The 20,709-nt window shown below is 45.1% G+C and overlaps 1 protein-coding gene across 1 annotated transcript in view; it reads left to right on the forward strand.

The window, feature by feature from the left end:
* Positions 1-20,459, forward strand: part of LAMC1 (laminin subunit gamma 1) — a 168,506-nt gene extending 148,047 nt beyond the window's left edge. The window contains exons 20-28 of the mRNA XM_056845439.1: positions 5,864-5,943; positions 8,348-8,485; positions 10,179-10,323; positions 10,832-10,981; positions 12,565-12,679; positions 14,583-14,782; positions 15,040-15,198; positions 15,656-15,755; positions 19,801-20,459. Coding sequence (XP_056701417.1) covers positions 5,864-5,943; positions 8,348-8,485; positions 10,179-10,323; positions 10,832-10,981; positions 12,565-12,679; positions 14,583-14,782; positions 15,040-15,198; positions 15,656-15,755; positions 19,801-20,057 — 1,344 coding nt within the window. The 3' untranslated portion in view covers positions 20,058-20,459. The remainder of the gene's footprint in view (positions 1-5,863; positions 5,944-8,347; positions 8,486-10,178; positions 10,324-10,831; positions 10,982-12,564; positions 12,680-14,582; positions 14,783-15,039; positions 15,199-15,655; positions 15,756-19,800) is intronic.
* Positions 20,460-20,709: the final 250 nt, after the last annotated feature.

Raw genomic sequence — 20,709 nt, forward strand, 5'->3', positions numbered from 1 at the left:
TGACAGCGTACTTTGAATGTACAGAATGAAGTCTTGAATTAGACTCCCCCTGCCCCCATTTTTAAAAATGATACAGGGCAAGTGTGTAAGTCAAAAATGAATGGCAGGGTAGTTCTTCCTCATCCTTTTGATTGGGGTTTGCTGTTTGAAATAATTGTTTAATATGAAGCACCTGTGTCGTACCGATCAATGGCAAGATTCTCATAATCCTGCTTTGTGAATGGAGTCATGTGAGTAGAAGGTCAAGACACATACGCTCACCCCGCCCACCCTCACAAGTGCAATGGCTGGCATGGTGTAGTAATTTGGAGCAGTAGAGTCTGATCTGGAGAACCACATTTGATTCCCCACTCCTCCACATGAGCAGTGGAGGCTAATCTGGTAAACTGGATTTGTTTCCCCACTCCTACACGTGAAGCCAGCTGGGTGACCTTGGGCGAGTCACAGCTCTCCGAGTTCTCTCAGCCTCACCTACCTCATAGGGTGTCTGTTGTGGGAGGGGAAGGGAAGTTGATTGTAAGCCGGTTTGATTCTTCCTTAAGTGGTAGAGAAAGTCGGCATATAAAAACCAGCTCTTCCTCTTCTTCCTCTTCCTCCTCCTTCTCCTCTTCTTCCTCCTCCTCTTCTTCTTCCTCCTTCTCCTATTCTTCCTCCTCCTCCGACAGCTCCCTTTGCATACTCTTTTTGCCTCTGGACTCACTATGGGGCCAGGCAGGCAGTGCTTTTTGAAAGACTGATTCAGTCATGTTGCTCATCCATAGGAAAGATTAATTATAGATGAGAAATTCCTGAATTTTTAAAATCCACATTTTGACATGGATCAGCTTCTTGAAGGTTGAAAGATTTCACTCCTCCAACTTATTTTATTTACTTCATTTATACCCTACCTTTCTCCCCAGTGGGGATCCAGAGCTGCTTATAGAGTTCTGTTCCATTTTATCCTCACAACAACCCTCTTGTTGTCAGCTTAAACAGAGTGTATAACTGGCCCAAATTCACCCAGCAAGCTTCCATGGCAGAGCAGGGATTTGAACCTGGGCCACCCAGATCCTAGTCCAACATACTAATCACTATACTGCAATAAACAATGCAATGAATTTAGATCCCTAAATTATTCCCTATCTGGTACAGATCCATGTATAACTTAGATTATTTCTTTTATGTTCTGGTAACTATGAATTTTCAAGCAAAAGCTATTTTAGATTTGGCAGTAAATTGCCATGTGTGGTTTTTTATTTTTAACAAGAAGCTTATAATCGCATTTCTGAAGTAAATTATGTTTTTACGTGTGGGAAATCTAGCTTTAATTATTTAATAGCCTTGATTTTATGTCTTTGAGTCAGTATTCTTGAACTCCTGTTATTTTGACACTTGTAATGGCCTTCAGCCAAAAGCAATAAAGATTCTGCACGCTTTCCAGTGAGAAAAGCAAGGCCTCAACTGGTTTCCCCCCCCCCCCCAATGGGCACTCATCATTTACTTATTGTCACTGGATTCAGTCTAAGTCAATCTGCTTTCAATGTATGAACAATAGTTGCTTATATTCATTTTCAGGGCTTCTGTGCAGTCCCACGTGGGACTGCGCAGGTTCAGGCCAGCCACGGAGAAGATTAACAAAGCTTCTGGAAGAGTCGTCTCCCTAGGAGCGCTCCCCTCCCCCCGTCTGTGACCAAGCCTTAACGGCTTTTCCCGCCCTGGAGTCACATGATCGGGGGGTGGGGAGCACTCTTCCCTCAGTTCTCATTCTGCCGCCGCGGAGAGAACAACGTTTTAGATTTGAACAGATTAAAGAGTTGTGTGAGGTAAATCGTTAAAAAATTTTACCTCCTCCGTTTCGCAAGTTAGATAGATGGACATGGCCCTGTTTAAAAAGTGCCGCTCTTGCGGCATGAAAATGGCGTCTTCGGACGAACATCAGGATTGCCTGTTATGCTTGGGAGAGGGGCATGTGGTGGCGTCTTGCAAGGCCTGCTCACTGTTCACCCAAAAATGCTGCCAGCATAGGGCAAAGAAATTAATGGCCGCGCTGTATGAGCAGTCCCTCCGTCCAGACCAAGCGGGGAGACCGGGATCCCTAGATTCTCCTAGTACTGCCTCTAAGAGGGGAACCGACCAGACCCCTAGGGAGACGAGAGCCATGTCTGAACCACCTACTAAAAAACATAAAGAAAAGAAGAAACACCTCTCTTCCCCAAAAAATAAGAGGGGGGGATTCGGTGCACTCAGCGCCAGTGACTTTGACTCTCTCGACATCGAAGCAGTTGGCGTCGACAACGTCGGCTCCAGAGGGAGCGCCTTCAAGACCGTAGGCTGCTAGCGGTGACAGGCAGTCGCCAAGGCACAGAGCACCATCGAGGAAAGGCGCTGGATCCCCGAGAGATCGCTTTCGCCTCAGCGCCGAGCACCCTCAAGCAGGGACTCTACTCCGCCGGGTGAACGGGGTTGTAGCCCCCGCAATCGCCTGCAGAGTGCGGCAACACTCTTAAGGCGCCCTCACACCCCATCGCCAGAGGGGCTGGAGGTTCAGTTTTCTTCGTCCGACGACGAGGTTATGGAGATCCCAGAGGTCATCATCTCCGACCCAGAGGAACCCCTGCCGAAGCATATGTACCGGCCACAGAGTTTCTCTGGTTATCAGGATTGGGGCCCTTGGGGATATTGCCCTCCCCCTTGGTACCCACCTCTTGGCTTTTTTGATCCTCAGCGTCAATTCGACGCCGATCTCTATCAGAGACGTCAGTTCGACTCCGATTGGCACCAACGACGCCAGACAGATTCGGACTATTTCCAACTGGCGGAGAGAACCACAGCTTCGGGTGCTAAGGAACGGTGCTTACCGTCTCCCCTCGACTCCGTACCCCGTCGGCGCCATAGGGATGTCACCCCAGTGACAGATGCGGGACCCGTTGATTTTCTCTCATCGACGTCGACAGCCGCCAAAGACCTAGCTTCGGTGTCGAGAGCCAGGCAAATCGTCGACGTTGAATGCTCGGAGGACGACATAGGATCGGAGCTGTGTTCTGAGGACACTTCCCTCCCCTCCCCCGAGGACATGGTTGGGGATCCTACCCCGATTTCCCCTACGGAAAACCTTAAGGTTTTTTCGGAGCTCCTGCTAAAGCTCTGGGCTTAATAACGATCCAAGCTGACCCCAAGCCATCTGACCCAATCATGGGGTCCTGTATAGCCCAGATGCAGGCCCTGCCACACTACCGATGGTGCAGGGCATTAAAGAGGTCGCGGTGGTGACTTGACAAAAGCCTGCCTCAGTGATAGCCTCTATCAAACAGGTAGAGAATTTGTATAAGATTACAGAGGAAGGGGCTGAATTTTTATATAAACTTCCCTAGCCTAACTCCATCATAACTGAGGTATTAGCTGCAAAGTACAAATCGGGCTCTCACTCAGCCCCTCTCGACAAGGAGGGGCGTAAGTTAGATAGGTTGGGACGTAAGCTTTATTCCTCGGCCGCTTTAGGCATCCGTATCGCTAACTTCGGAGCCCTTATGGGACAATACCAAATGTCCCTTTGGGACAGAGTGTCTGAGATTTTTGACGTACTACCTGAGAACAAGAGAGCCCTACTTAAGAGCATCCAACTAGAGGGCCAGAGGTTGGGTAGAAACCAGATAGCGTTAGCCCGCCATATGGCGGATTGTTCGGGTAGGGGCATGGCATCAAGTATTGTTCTTAGACGCCATTCCTGGCTAAGAGCCTCCTCTCTAACACAGGATGTAAAAGCCAAAATAGAGGATATGCCCTTCGATGCGAAGGTGCTCTTCTGTGAACAAACAGATGAAGTACTACGTAACCTCAAGAAACAGAAGGCGACTGCAAAATCATTGGGGGTCACCCAACAGTCTGCACCCTCGTATAGGCCTAAACCTTTCTATATTAGACAATCCCAGCCATACTATTCTGGGAAATTTACTAGACCCCAATCCTGGGGATACCAACAATCCCAGTCCCGCCAGTACTCAGCTCCCCAACATGACAAAACGTTCACCCCTAAGGGGCGGGGAAAGAAAGGGGGCTACCCCCCCCGGATCAAGGGGGCAAGAAAAATATGTCCTGACTGTCCAGCCCTACTCTGCCAAGCCCTGGTTTGATAGATTCCGTATTACCAGGCCCATGTCCTCCTGTCATCACACAAACCGTCCACCAGGAAAGCATACACCCTCAAGTGGGCAAGGTTCTCGACCTGGGCTTTGTCACGGGGGATTGAACCACAGAGGTGTCGCTTACCACTTGTATTTGACTACCTCCTGTCCTTGAAGGACGGTGGTCTTTCTAACTCATCCATTAAATGCCACCTCGCGGCTCTTTCGGCCTTTCATGATGGTATCGATGCCTCCTCACTGTTTTCTAATAAACTGTGTAGAAAATTTTTGAAGGGACTTCAGAATTTATTTCCTCAGGTGCACACTCCGGTGCAGCAATGGAGTCTTTCCCTGATCCTTTCTCACCTAACGTCAAAGCCTTTCGAGCCTATGGCTTCGTGTGACTTATCCTTATTGTCATACAAGACGGCGTTCTTGGTAGCCATAACGTCGGCTAGGAGGGTCAGTGACCTGAGAGCCCTTAGATCAGACCCTCCATTTACCAGGTTTTTCCCCAATAGGGTCGTCCTACGCCCAATCTTGTCATACCTCCCCAAGGTCATATCTAAGTTTCACCTCTCACAGGACATCACCTTACCTGTGTTTTTTCCAAACCCACAGTCCCCTTCAGAACAGCAGCTTCACTCCTTGGATGTGCGGAGGGCACTGTTATTCTATTTACAGAGATCAAGACCATTTAGACGGGATGACAACTTGTTTATTTGTTTTAAGGGTACAAACAAAGGGAAGGTAGTCTCCACTCACACCTTATCCAGATGGGTGGTATTGGCCATTAGGCTGGCATACCAAGCAGCAGGGGTAGATTGCCCTCCTCACCTGCACGCACATTCTACGAGAGCTCAAGCATCCTCAGCAGCCTTCGCAGCGACGGTCGACATCGCCGAGATCTGCAAGGCCGCGACGTGGTCCACACCGATGACCTTCCTTCATCATTACGCCATCGATGTGGATTCAAGAGCTGACGCAGCTGTGGGGAAAGCAGTGTTGAGCACGTTATTTCATTGACCATCACCCACACACCTCCACAATAAGTGAGCTTGCTATTCTCCCATGTGGGACTGCACAGAAGCCCCAAAAACGAAAAACAATGTTGCTTACCTGTAACTGTTGTTCGTTGAGGGGTCTTCTGTGCAGGCACACATCCCTCCCTCCTTCCCCGCTGTGGGCTGGCACCGTAAAAGAGTGAACTCCCCACGGCGGCAACTGGAGAACTGAGGGAAGAGTGCTCCCCACCCCCGATCATGTGACTCCAGGGCGGGAAAAGCCGTTAAGGCTTGGTCACAGACGGGGGGAGGGGAGCGCTCCTAGGGAGACGACTCTTCCAGAAGCTTTGGTAATCTTCTCCGTGGCTGGCCTGCACCTGTGCAGTCCCATGTGTGCCTGCACAGAAGACCCCTCAACGAACAACAGTTACAGGTAAGCAACACTGTTTTTTTTAAAACTCTTCTCATAATCTGTGTACAGTCCCATTTACGGGTTCTGTACCTATGCAAAAGTACCTTGGGAAATATTCTAGAACTTTGACCCAAACAATTGGTAGATCCCCTTGGCAGAGACCATGGCTTCACCGTGCATGGTTTGAGGGTGAAGGAAAAGCACCTTATTACTTGATTCTTTTCTGAGCTCTTTGTTAGAAGCCAGTGTATATTAAATGTATGAACCGCTTTTTCTTGTTTTTTCCCCATTGAGTCGAAGATGCTTAAAAAAACAACTCTTGAAAGTGTTTTTGGTTCCTTCTGCAGGCTCTTCCTTCACCAGACTTGATCAGCGACCCCAACAATATGACTGTCCTGGTAGATGAGGCCCGTCAGCTAGCTCAGCGGTGAGACCCATGAAGTTCTTACACACAAGGTGTCTGGTGGGGATACTGTGCTTTAATTCCAGCTATATTTGTGCTGAGGCATTGTCCAGTGACACAAGGCTTCACCTTCCCCCCCCACCTCAATTTTGCTGTTTTTCCTCCCCCCCCCCTCCACTCATGTCTCTAGCCATGCCTCTCTTTAATTGCTCACCCTGTAACATAGAAGCTCTGTGTTTCTGATCCTCCTTCACCCCTTGTGGGTACTGTGTGTGGTGCACTCTCCATTTTTACCATCTCCAAAATCTTTGCTTATGCTCATTCCAGTCTACTGTCAGCTCTCCTGCCTTAAAAAAGAAGGGTGTGCTCAGGAATAGAAAGCCAAAACATGTACTTGAGTTCTTACTACACTGAATTCTGATTGTATTCACATAAATGAAGGCTGCTTCCTGAGACATTTTTCTTCACTAAAGTACAAAATGCACAGTACACACATGCAAATTGTGTAGGTTATGAAGGGTACAAAAAGCAGGTTTTCTCTTTTATAGATGCATTTATTTTTTTAATTTGTTTTGTTTTATTTTTATTTAATTTGTACCCTGCCCTTTCCCGGAGAGGGCTCAGGGGGGCTAACAACATGTAGTATACATACATATATAAAATTAAATACTTAATTAAAACCATAAAACCTAGTCTGAATATATATCTAATATATATCGATGGCACCTTAAAATAAACTCTAATTTGCCTACCACACCCAGCAGGGAAAGAGTGAAAATATTCCACATGTTGACAGGCCAAAGTGACAATAAGTGGCCCCCACCTGACAGTGATCTCACTTCAGTGGGAAGGAGACAACCCAAAAAGGAGGGGGAAACCAGAAAAGAAAGGGGGGGAGGAGAGGATGGGGAGGGGGGGAAGGGAGGCCAGCTAGTATAATACCATGGCTGCCGTCAACCATAGTCCTGGTGGAACATCTCCATCTTATAGGCCCTGCAGAATTGGACAAAGTCCCACAGGTCACGGGTCTCACTAGACAGAGATTTCCACCAGGCCTGAAAAAGCCCTGGCCGAGAACAGCCAGACAACTTTAGGGCCAGAGACTACCAAAAGGTTGTTTCTAGAGCAGCATAATGCTCTCTGAGGGGTATATTGGGAGAGGTGGTCCTGTAGTTATGAAGGTCCCAAACCATTTAGGGCTTTAAAGGTCAATACCAAAACCTTGGACCTGATCCGGTACTTAGTCTGGAGCCAGTGCAGCTGGCGGTGCACCGGATAGCAAGCATTGGTGGATTAAATCCCCACTTGTGTTTTATTTTAAAAGAAAATGCAACCAAAAGTTCCCTACACTATGCGTGTGTTGTGCCCTGGCATATCTCTTCCCAAATATAAAATGCCTTTTAAGAAGCAATAGTGAGAGATGTGACCTCACTCTGCAGTGTGGCCTGGTTCTTATCCCTGGGCTCCAGTCCACAAAAGTACCATCAGCGCTTAAGAGCCATCATCAGTGTGTCTAGTGATCTAGTTTCAGGAGCGCAGCCATGATGGTCTTAAGCAGAAGAGCTAGATTTGAGTCCAGTAGCCCCTTAGAGACCAGCAAGGTTTTCGAGAGCTTATACCCTCAAAATCTTGTTGGTTCTCTAAGATGCTACTGGGCTCGAATCCAGCTTTTCCAGTGATCTGATACCACTGGATTGTATCAGCTAGTTCTAAATGCCAGCCTGTCATTCTTCCTTCCCCCACCCTTTCCAAAGCTTGGTAGACCATACCAGTTGCTCCCTCTTTGAGTGGTCTTAGTAACAGGAAATATATTTTTCTGCAAGACTTTGAGTGAAAATCCTTATTGTAACAGTTCCCATCAGCTACAACACAGCTGTTTACATAATTTAGATAACGGAGGGCTAATTTTTGGCACAGGCAGCTGGAGCACATGGCACCTCCTGGAGAGGTACAGAAGTTCCAGTGGACCTGACTGGGACACAATGCTCCCGCTTGCTTCTCTTGTGTGGCTGTAGGTTCCCTAGGTCAATAGACGTGAGTGGAAGCCACAGGGGATTGTACTTAGCTTGCTGGCATGCTTGCCAGAAAGGGTTCTACAGACTGGCTTTCAACTGGGCTGTATGCTCAGGCGCAATCCATACAATGTTGTCTAAACCAGAGAAATAGAACACATTGCTGGCTTGGTTCCTGCGACTCCACTGAGAAAAGTTTGAAGCATTCCTCCAGCTCCAGGAGCCTCCTTTCAACTTAAAAGACTCTTCCTTCAACAGGAGTCACTTAGGCTGAGGAATCTTCTCCAGCCTAAGGGTAGGGTGCATCCTACTCTGTTCAGAAGCAATGCCTCATGTTTCAACCACCAGTAAAGGGTGCTTGGAGGGGGAAGTGTTTCTTGATAGTTTGTTTTCCTCTTCTAATATTATTACTCCAGGCACAAGCAAGAAGCTGATGACATTGTGCGCGTAGCCAAAGAAGCAAACGATACATCAACACAAGCATATAAATTGCTCTTAGATACACTGGCAGGAGAGAATCAAACAGTGAATGACATCAGTGATCTCAACAGAAAGTAAGTCTGGTATGGAAGGGTGTAGAGACGATGATGCTATAGTTTGGTCTCATTTTTATTGTCTTTTAATTTATAAACTGAAATTGTGTTGCCCAGTTTAACTCACAATATTATTATTAATTAAAAAAATATTTCTATCTTGCACTCTCCAGAGTGTGCCTGAGGCGGCTGACTGAATTACACTTTAGCACTTGTTTCATTTTAAGTGTATATGTGTAAAACAATGTGATTAGAATTTAGTAAACTCAAATAGTCATCAGTAGTATTTTAAACCAGCAAACAATAAAATTAATGTGAAAAGGGTAAAGAATAGGACAAAAGGAGATAACATTCATTTAAAAGCCTTCATGAATTATTTTAGCTTGGCTGTTAATAAACAAAGCATCTACAGCAGAATTATTTACATTTCTTAGTTGTGCTCTCTGCCTGAAACACAGGCAGCGCACAATGTATGTTTACAATAAAATGACAAACATTGACCTGTAGCAGACATACGCCAAAGAAAAATGATAATTTTAAAGAAGAAAACAACTGCAAGTACCAGAGTGGCAGGCAGATCTTGACCCTTTATCATCATCATTTTCCCAAACCCCACCCTTGCTAAGGTTATGGACCAGCTAGGAAAGGAAGAGAGAGGGAATCAGTTTCGCTATTTCACAGTGTGTGCACCTTACTGATCTCACTTGAGTATGGATGAGAGCAGGATCTCCCCTAGCAGATGTGAAGGAGCAAGAAGGAATATGGAGGAGAAGGCATGCAGGAGCCCAGATTAATCAGGACTTTAGAGGGTTAGTACTAACACGTTTTAGTTGCTCCCCAGAAGTGTAAATAGAGCAGTTCAGGGAATATAAAAATACCAATTCAAAGGCATATTATTATAGCACATTTAATAATAGTTCATATGAATACAGCGTTCTGAAACCATTCAAAGTATCTCACATATATTCTCACTGAAATCTTCACAGCAAGGTAGGCCAGTGTTATTCTCATACTGTAGTGGGGGGCATGCAGAGAGAGAAAATGATTTACACATGGCCACTAAATACATGGCAGTAGCAAGGTTTGAGCCAGGGACTGTCTTCCAGCCACTGCATTACACTGCATCAGAATTTATTTTCATTTTGATCCTACCCTTCTTCCAAGGACCTTTGGGTGGCATACATTGGTCTCCCATCCTCCATTTTACCCTGACAACAACCCTGTGAGGTAGGTTAGGCTGAGTGTGTGTAGCTGGCCCAAGGGCAACCAGCAAAACTTCAGGGCAGAGTAGGGATTTGAACCAGGGGCTCCCAGATCCTAGGCTAACACTTTAAGCACTACGTCAGGCTGGCTCAGAAACATTTGACATACAGGATCCATAAGTAAAAAGCAGTTTTCAGCCAGGAAACTTGAGACAGCTGAAGGTGTTTTTTTTTTTTATGTGCATTTTAAAAAGTTAATGTGTGAACATGACAAATGATGTCTTTAGCCACGAACCCCAATAGCTTCACAGCTGCAAACAAGGCTGCAGGATGAAAAACTGAAAGGATGAAAACAAACTTATATTAGAATGCTAAAAAGTCCAGAATACAAAAGGTTTTAATTGGATGCTGAAAAGTATAAAGTATATAGTATTATCGGGATTTGAAACTTGGGCCTTTCTCACCCACAGTGAGACCCGTGAGCCAGATTAATGGGATTCTCTTCCACTTAGGTATAATCAAGCAAAAGACATTTCCCGAGATCTGGAAAAGCAAGCGAACAAGGTCCACGCCGAAGCAGAAGAAGCCGGAAACAAAGCTCTGCAGATCTATGCTAATCTCACCAGCTTACCAGTTGTGGACACAGAAAGTCTAGAGGTGAGGCTCTGTGACTCACCTTGAAGGTATTGTGACCCTGGGTCAGTAAACCTTAAGGATATACTGATCCAATTTGTCCGATTGTATGTTAATTTCTTCTCCTTGAAAATGTAGCAGTGCACACAATTAATATTAAGAGTTATAATCATTTATATTAATAGAAGATGTTTTATGAAAGTTAAATGAATTTATGATAGTTAAGATCAGACCAATTACGATGGGATGAATATTTTATTAAGAGGCGGAGAGAGGTGATGGGGAAGTCATAAATTTTCCTCTAATTTGTTTTTTTTTTGTTATGAATTCAAGAAATTATAACAACATAGAGTTAGAATTTTGAATTTCATATTGCTTTTATTGTTGTTTACTATCATGGAAAATTTGTATTATAAAAACCAATAAAATAATTATAAAAAAAGAAAAAGAAAATGTAGCAGTGCTATCCCAGTGCAATCTTCCATATTCACAGTTGTTTTTCTTCCTGTTTTTTTTTACCCTCCATGTACAGAAAGAGGCAACGAAGATCAAGGAGGAAGCCAAAGAACTAGACCAGCTAATTAATAGGAAGCTGAAGAATTATGAGGACCTTATCGAAGACATGAAAGGGAAAGAACTGGAAGTGAAAAACCTTTTGGAGAAAGGAAAGACTGAACAGCAGGTCAGTTGCATCACTGAGGGAAGCCATAAAATATGCAAGAGCCAGCGTGATAAGTTTAACTATTCTTACATTTCTGACATCTGGTTAACATTGCAGAAGCGTGGGAGCCAGATGTTCAAAACTCTTCAGCAGTGTTCTCAAAGATTTATATCTGTGAGCCTGCTCTGCCTGATTTGGAAGGGCAATTTAGGTTCATCGCCAGGGGGGTGGAGAACTGTGTTGGGCTGTAAAATACATGATAAATGACCAAGGGATGGATATATGAAAAGGAAGGGCAGGGCTGAAAGGGGATTAAAGGGTGAAAATTTCAGTGTGGTGATGGAAGGGTTGTGGCTAAAAGACAGAGCACTTGCTTTGCATGCACAAGGTTCCAGGTTCAGTCTCCAGTAAAAAGAATTGGGTAGTAGGAGATGTCAAAGACCTCGACATAAGATCCTGGACAGCCATTGCTGCCTGTCAGATGTCACAGTGTTGACTTTGATTAACCAATGGTCTGATCCACTATTAGGCGATTTGTAAGGTAAGCCGTGTGTTCAACGAAAAGCTAAGGCATCGTGGGAAATTATTTGATATCAAGATTAGGAGGAGGGGGCCATAGGGTCAGCCCCCTTTCTATCTTGGTTTGCTTCTTGAGGACAATGGTTACTCCAGTGGGCTGTTGAACCTGAGTAATAAGAGTGTGTGCACATTTTATACAGTAAGTGCATTTGCATCTCATGTACGGGCATCTGCCGCAGTAAACCCGCTGTGAAACGGACACAGGTTTTAGAACGCACAGTGTTTGCACACCAGGGAAGCCTGGCTCCCCAAAACATTGTGCCTCCCCCATGTGCTTATAATCCTGTGCCATTCTATATACAATATTTTGTGCTGCAGGTGATTGTTTGCTGTATGACGAATGAATTGGCCTTCGAGCATTTCATGTAGAATGCAAGCTGCTCTGGAAGTGAGCCAGAATGGATCGTAACGGTTATAAGCACCATATATGCTGGTTCCTCAGAAGAGCAAAGTCATATGTCATGAACAGGGATTGTGAGGGATGGAGGACCTTGCCTCCTTCGTAGCAACCATGTCTTCCTCAAAAAGTGTTCCCTTTTTAAAATACTTTTAAGGGTTTTTTAAAATAACGGAGATTTATTTCACAGCCTCCTTCACTGTTTAATTTATTTGTAAGCTCTTCTGATGATGAGTTACTGACGGCCAGCGTGCCTTTGAGGCCGTTACCTTCCTGATATGCTGTTGTAGTCTCTCTTTTCTGCTCCCACCGCCTCAGTTCAGTCTGCAGAAGCAGGAGTTTCCTGCAGTTATGGAACTTCTTCAGCTGTTTCACTGATGTCCCAAGCTTTTAGCCCCTTTCAGAAGCATTATGAAACCTGCCTTTGGGGACTTTTGTAATGGTCACTGAATTAGAATTCAGTCCAGCTTTGTTTTGCTTTTAGCACCTGGTCCTGTGCCTTTGTAGAGAGGCAGCAGGGTGTCGATTGGAATAAGCTTTGCAGTTTTGAGCAATGGAGTGAGGCTAGATGTACACATTGGTGGAAAGGAAAAGGAAGCATACACTGACATGCCATGTGTTTGCTTAGACCGCTGATCAGCTGCTGGCTCGAGCAGATGCTGCCAAAGCTCTGGCCGAAGAAGCAGCCAAGAAGGGGAACAACACACTCCAGGAGGCCAAAGACATTCTTGGCAATCTGAAAGGTAGGTTGTGTGGTTTCCTGTTGAGTCATCCTGCAGCATAACAAACTGTCCTAATTTGTGGGATTGAAAATAAAACAGTGTTGTTATGCCCCTGTGTAGATCTGATGCAGCCTCATTGGGAATACTGTGCAGTTGTGGTTGCTGCATCTCTCAAAGGACATTGCAGGGCTGGAAAAAGTACAGAAGAGGGCAGCCGAGATGATTAGGGGGTTGGAACACCATTCCTATAAGGAAAGGCTGAAGAGTCAGGTTTAGAAAAGTTTAGAAGAGAGTTGACAGAGGGGGGACATGACAGAGGTTTATAAAATTATTCATGAGATAGAGAGCATGGACAGAGAGAACTTTTTCTCCCCCTCCCCAAATACTAGAATTCAGGGGCAGGCCTCAGCCTCTATGCCCTGTTGTTGGCCTTCCAGAGTAATGAGTTGGCCACTGTGATACAAGATGCCGGACTAGATGGACCACTGGTCTGATCCAGTGGGGCTCTTCTTATGTCCGGATTTCCTGTCCGAGTGACTCAGGCCTCTTTTTGAGTGGAAATTGAGGTTCGTCTTCAGTCTTCTGTGCAGTCCCACATATGGGACTGCACCTGCTCAGGCCTGCTATCAGTAGACTTTTCTAGCCTCCTAGATACAGCGGGGGGTGCCCTTCCCCCTCAGAGCCAACAGGATGGATTCCCCCCACTCAAACTGTCACATGGCCTGACGGGGGGGGCGCCCCCTTTTCCCTCAGTTCCTTTTCTGCTGCCATTGCGAGTGGACGTTATTTGCTAGATGCTACGGGTTTTGCTACAGGGACAATTTAATCTTCACATTTGTTGTGAGTGTCTGGGTTTTTTGCCAAAAGCTGTAAGATCTGTTGAGGTTGGGGTAGCTTTGGCTGACCTAACCTGTTAAGCCTGACCATCCTTTGTTGCCGCTGAGCCCTCGGGCTGCTATGGCCTCTAAGGCCCTTTTAAAGAAGGGCACCCAACGTGGCACTCAAGTGCCACACTGTGCTGAATGTGGGGAATGCTTGCTCTGCTTAGGAGAGGAGCATATCGTGCAGGCTTGTTCCATCTGCGTAGCATTTACCCTGAAGGCTCGATCAGGCAGGGCTTTCCACTTGAAGGCCGTGCTCTGGGAGAGAACTTAAAAATCAGTCTCTGTGCATGTCAGAACGCCACAGAGATCAACTTAGTCCAGTTTCAAGGGAACTTTTTAACCTTTATGTCTTGTAAGCGGGTCTCCCAGGGCTTAGTGCCAGCAGTTCTTTTGTTGTCCTTTACTAATCTAGAACATGGGGAGAGGTGCTTTTCTCTCCACCTACATGGCAGCAGATTTTCTTTAGATGGTGAAGAAGAAGAGTTGTTTTTTATATCCCGCTTTTCTCAACCTTGAAGGAGTCTCAAACCAGCTTACAATCGCCTTCCCTTCCCCACAAGACACCTTGTGAGGTACGTGGGGTTGAGAGAGTTCGGAGAGAACTGTGACTGGCCCAAGGTCACCCAGCAGGCTTCATGTGGAGGAATGGGGAATCGAACCCGGTTCTCCAGATTAGAGCCTGCCGCTCATGTGGAGGAGTGAGGCATCAAACCCGGTTCTCCAGATTAGTGTCCACTGCTCTTAACCACTACACCAGATGCTGAAGCAGAGAGAATCCTGTGCTTTGGGGCTGTACCATTTCAAATTGGGGGGGGGGCAGGGGAGGAATGGGACACTCACGTACACTCCCTGTACCTAGAAAAACAAAAATCATGTCTTCTAGAGTAGCCTTCTCCCTGACATAATGTTTCTCTGTGTGAACTCTGTCATGAGAGCCTCTGCTTGGAATTCGAAACATCTTGTTTGGCCACTGTTGAAAAAAGGGCACCGGACTAGATGAGCGTCCAGTCTGATCCAGAGTGGCTCTCTTGATCTTCCAGACTTTGACAAGCGTGTTAACGATAACAAGACAGCGGCTGAGGATGCCTTGAAAAAGATTCCTGCCATTACCCGGACCATCGCAGAGGCCAGCAATAAGACACGGCAAGCTGAGCTGGCACTGGGCAATGCAGCTGCTGATGCCAGGGAAGCGAAGAACAGAGCTGACGATGCTGAGAAAATTGCTAATTCTGTACAAAAAGTGAGTCGAGGGAGGGACCCGAAGGGGGGGGCGGAGCACAGTGGTAGAGCGCAAGTTTTGTACGTGGACGGTCCAAAGTGCAACCCCTGACATTTCCAGGTAAGGATTCTTAGATGGTCAAGATGAGGGAAAGATCTCTGCTGGAGTCCTTAGAGAGCCGCTGCCAGTGAGAGTAGGCAATGCCAGCAGTCCGGTGTAGGAGAGTTTCTGTTCCTTGTGCCCAGTTTATTAACTTGTTAGTTCCCCGCCAATTCTAGAATGCTGCGACTGCAAAGGCCGATGCTGACAAGACCTTTGCGACTGTCACCGAGCTGGACAAAGAAATGGATGATATGTTGCAGCAGCTGCAGGATGCAGAGGAAGAGCTGAAGAAGAAACAGGACAGTGCAGACCAAGATATGATGATGGCAGGAATGGTGAGACTTTTTTTTTAAGCTTCATGTTTATTGACACTTCAGAGTTTCCTCCGATACAGGTCACATTGCATATTTTCTGTATACGTATGAAAGACCGGTACTTATGAGCGCACAACCCTTTCAGAAAGAAAATGAGGGGTACAAGTCTGGGTAGTAGTCCTTCGTCATTCCAGAGCCGTGTCCTTTTCTCTTCTTCCTCTCACCTTTTGCCTTCCTGCCAAAACATCACCGGATGCGGTAAAATCTGAGGCTGAATTTACACACACCTGCATTGCTTGACGACGCGTTCATGGCTTAGCATCTGTGGAAACAGCCATCACGAAGCAAATGCCACAGATGGAAGCTTTTATAAAAATTTCAAGTACCTTTCAACTGTACATACTTTTGCAAATAGTTGAGCATGCACATTGTAACTAAACTCTTGCATTACTTTGTATTTCGCCCTTTGATTCCACAGGCTTCGCAAGCTGCTCAGGAAGCGGAAGACAATGCAAGGAAAGCAAAGAATTCTGTGAACAGCTTGCTCAATATGATTAATGACCTGCTTGGGAAATTAGGTTTGTATCCTCTTCTTGGGTTACTAAACTTCTATGGAGTTCTGCACCTCTCAGCCTGAATGGTGTAGTAATCTTTTTCCCCCCTCTCACTGATGACCTAACTGGTTCTTCGTTAATTTTGGGTAAATTTATTTCTTTGTTAATTTTGGATAAATTTATATCTTCCAGTGAATGTCCAGAATTTGGTGGTAAACACTAAAGAGCACAGTTTACTGAAGCCCAAATTGCAAGATGCTAATAAGCACCAAGCTAGCCTGATCTCATCAGAACAGGGGTGTCAAGAACCTCTCGTCCAGGGGATTCTCTTGGGGTGGGTCAGCAAAACATACTTACAAAACTCCGGGGTATGAATCCTCACACCTCAGTCTTAGTAGCTGCCACCAGCCCCTTTTAATTACCCAAACAGCCAGAAGCCAAGGGGCAAGCTTCCAACATTTCTGGGATTAAAGTCAAGAAAGTCACCCTTGCAAGGTAGACCACTTGCAGCATGAGTTCACAAAACAACCTGGTAGGTGTAGCCATGTTGGCCTAGGTACTGGAATTAAATTGAAGCCACCTGAAGATGAAACACCACAAGATGTAACTAAAGTGATTTATTAAAATGGTGCAAGTATATTTGTAAAAGAGAATGTTGCACAGTGAGGAATTAAAACAACAAAACTAGATGAAAAGGACTAACTACACAGTAATACCACTAGTTCAGTTTACCAGATGTTACCCTTCCAGCTGAAATCCTCCAGCAGCCACAGTCCACTCTGTCCAGAGTCAGCATGGACAGTCAATGTGTCTGACCCATAAAGCAAGCACAAAAGAGGTCCAAAGTTGGATCAGGGAGCCATGAATATAGCACCAAGAACAATACCAAATTGAAAATGCTAATCTTTTATGGCCATAGGATCTGGGTTGGCCTGAGGTAATTGACCAATCAGATCCATGGCTGATAATCTTAATTAACTGTGTAGCCTTTTTACTAGCCGGGTGACCCAGAGGGTCAAAGTGTAATAAAGTGGTAGGGCTTATCTGCAGGCTAAGCCCTTACATTTCTCACCTGCGGCAAGGCTCAAAATTTTCTCTTAATTAAATGGAATGTGGCTCCGCTATTCTCGACCTTGGAGATCTAAGAAGGAGTCAGGATAGAAAGTGGCTCCTCATAACATTTGGAATCTTATCTCAGTTGCAGAAGGTCACAGCTTACTAAATTCCAAGCAACAGCACAGTTATTTTCCAACTTAAACTTTTATATATAGGCTGAACTAATGTTTAAAAGAACAAGACACTGCATTAAGGGACTAAGCTTCTTGACATAAGAACATAAGAAAGGCCCTGCTGGATCAGACCAAGGCCTATCAAGTCCAGCAGTCTGTTCACACAGTGGCCAACCAGGTGCCTGTGTGTGTGTAAGTCGCAGCCGACTTATGGCGACCCCTTTTTTGGGGGGGTTTTCATGGCAAGAGACTAACAGAGGTGGTTTGCCACCTCTGCACAGCAGCCCTGGTATTCCTTGGTGGTCTCCCATCCAAATACTAACCAGGGCTGACCCTGCTTAGCTTCTGAGATCTGATGAGATCAGGCTAGCCTGGGCCATCCAGGGCAGGGCAGGTGCCTCTAGGAAGCCACAACAAGATGAGTGCAGCAGCACCATCCTGCCTGTGTTCCACCGCACCCAAAATAATAGGCATGCTCCTCTGATACTAGAGAGAATAGGTATGCAGCATGACTAGTATCCATTCTAACTAATAGCCATGAATACCTCTCTCCTCCATGAATATGTTCACTCCCCTCTTAAAGCCCTCCAAGCTGGCAGCCATCACCACATCCTGGGGCAGGGAGTTCCACAATTTAACTATGCGTTGTGTGAAAAAATACTTCCTTTTATCTGTTTTGAATCTCTCACCCTCCAGCTTTAGCAGCTGACCCCGTGTTCTAGTATTATGGGAGAGGGAGAAAAACTTCTCCCTGTCCACTTTCTCCAAACCATGCATAATTTTATAGACCTCTATCATGTCACCCCTTAGCCGCCTTCTTTCCAAGCTAAACAGCTCTAAGCATCTTAACTGCTCCCCATAGGACAGTTGCTCTGGTCCTTTAATCATTTTGGTTGCTCTTTTCTGCACCTTCTCAAGCTCTGTAAAATCCTTGTGTAGGTGTGGTGACCAGAACTGTACACAGTATTTCAAGTGTGGTCTCTCCATAGATTTATACAAGGGCAGTATGATATCAGCAGTTTTATTCTCTATTCCTCGTCTAATTATGGCCAGCATGGAATTTGCCTTTTTTACAGCAGCCGCACACTGGGTTGACATCTTCATTGAGCTATCCACTACCACCCCAAGATCCCTTTCTTGGTCTGTCGCTGCCAGCACAGATCCCATCAGTGTATATGTGAAGTTGGGATTTTTTGCCCCAATATGCATCACTTTACACTTACATTGAATCTCATTTACCATTTTAATGCCCATTCTTCCAGTATGCAGAGATCCTTCTGGAGCTCTTCACAGTTCGATTTTGTTTTAACCACCCTAAATAATTTGGTGTCATCTGCAAACTTGGCTACTTCACTGTTTAACCCCAACTGGTGGGGGGAGATAAATTCAGTCTGTGGAGAAATGCCCTCCACCCTAGAAATCACATCCATATTCCAGAAATCAGGACTGCACTCTGACTAGGAACTGGAGCCTTCCTGCAGGTTCTTAGCTGGCAAAGAAGGACAGGTGCTGGGGATGAGTCATCATTACTGCATCTGAACATGGAAGTTCCACTGAGTTGTCCTGAAACATGTCCATGCATGGTTGGGTGCCCTCAGTTCTCCAATATTTTGAAAAGAAGAAAAAAGTTAACTTTGCACATTCCCCATCCTGTGTATAATTTTATGAACTTCCATCATGTCCCCCCCTTTTTTAATGAGAAGCTCCAAGCTTTCCTCATAAGCAAGATGCTCCAACTTAATTATCTCAGTTGTAGTTTTCTGTAGCATTTTCAAGCTCTGTATTATCTTTATAAAGAGATGCAATGACCAGAACTATATCAGTATGTAGTGGTTAGAGTGTCAGACTAGGACCTTGGAGACCAAGGTTCAAATCTCCACACTGCCATGAATCTTACAGTTGGCAACTTTGCTTCTCGCCTCTAAATAGCTCAGGTTGCAATACCAATCCCTGCAAAACTTCACTCCTTGCTTTTCTCCACTGGAAGGGCTATCCATTTACACCTACTCTCTGCTTCCTATTTAACTAGTTTCTGATCCCCAAAAGGGACTTATTCCCAGCCAGGGAGCTGTTGGTTAGACCCTTCGTGAGATAAGTGATCAACAGGAAGCTACACGATCCCAGATCATTCTTTTATTTTGCAGGCTACGTGCATGTACAGTTGTAGCCTCCTGGGACTGCTGCTGTATAGCTGTAGCCTCCTGGGACTGAGTAAGGATGGAAGCTTTATGCTCTTTGCATGTCATATGTACTACTTCTGAGATTGGCCCAAGCTGTAGACGATGTGAGTGCTCCTAAATGTGCACTACAGACAAAGGTCAACAAGCAAATGGTTACATAGAAAATGTAGAGAATGGAAAATAAATTGTTTGTGTTGTGGTTTGTATTGCATTGTCCAAAAAAAACTCTCTGCAAATATTATATGTCAGCCTGTTTTAAAGCCGCCAAAATAAATGCTGAGTGATGGTCAAATCCTCACAGTGCTAATATTTGTAAACTTTATGGTACATTAATTCACAAGTGTACACTTCAGGAAATTTTGGATTGAGTACAGATTTGAGGGTGGGTGGCAGCACCCAAATTGATACAAATTATTTGAATCTCAAGTTAAAATTCTGAAATTAAAACACCTTAGTGGAATCGTTTCTTCTTCTGGTTAGAGCTAATTTTTATACTAGGAAATGGAAATAGTGCCAGTGAATGTAATTACCATGCAGTAATTACTCTTGTCTCATTCCGTTCTGCATTGCTTTGTGATTGGAATTCAGTTCTGTCACAAATAAGTATAACTCAGTTAAAATGCTGTTCTCATTCTGCATTTTGCTTTGTTTGTTTTGCAGGGGATCTAGAGACTGTGGACTTGAGTAAACTGGAGGAAATCGAACGTACCTTAAATAATGCCCAGAAGCAGATGAGAGACAACGAGCTGGACAGAAAAGTGTCTGATCTAGAAAAGGCAGCCGAGAAGCAGGCCGGTGCCATTGATGACTACAACAGGGACATTGACACTATCTTGAAAGACATTGCTAATCTAGAGGACATCAAGAAGACCTTGCCAACAGGCTGCTTTAACACCCCGTCCATTGAGAAACCCTAAGGGTGTGCTAAGGGCAGGGGGGCATCCCCTCAGTGACTGGTGGAGCAGTTATTTGGCCGTGGAGTGCCTTAATTCCTAAAATTACCTTCTTCAGGACCCTCACCACATCTCCCAATACAGCTCTCAGCTGTTGTTTCCCAATTCAAGAGAAAACAAGCAAACAAACTTCTGAATGAAAAGCAAATTTAAGAATCAGTCTTTTGGGCTTTGAGACAACTATATATAGGTTTTCCTGCTCAAACACACTCCACTTGATCCCTTTTTCTCAGATAACACTCCCCTTTTAATTTACACAATGATGTGAAATATTCTGGACTGTTGTACTGAATTGTAGAAGTGGCCATGGGAAATGGTGTACAGTGGAGTCACAAACAAGCTTCCCCCCCTTCCATTCCCTTCTTTCTTGTAGCTTTCTCACCCTTTTCTACACCCTCTCTAATTTTGTGTTCTTTTTTTCTATGAAGGAAAAGGTTTGGCTACCAAAGTGTTTAATAGCAATGGCCAGTATAGCCACACGTTGTGAGAAGCATCAATGGCCTTCACAATAACCACGTTAAAACAAAGAGAATAACAAGCCCGCCATATATATAAATAATTGGCCAATAAAATTACCATTTTTGGTAGCCAGTTGCCAATTTTCTAACGTGCAATA

This window comes from Euleptes europaea, chromosome 2 (assembly GCF_029931775.1).
Source record: "Euleptes europaea isolate rEulEur1 chromosome 2, rEulEur1.hap1, whole genome shotgun sequence".
Classification (NCBI taxonomy): Eukaryota; Metazoa; Chordata; class Lepidosauria; order Squamata; family Sphaerodactylidae; genus Euleptes; species Euleptes europaea.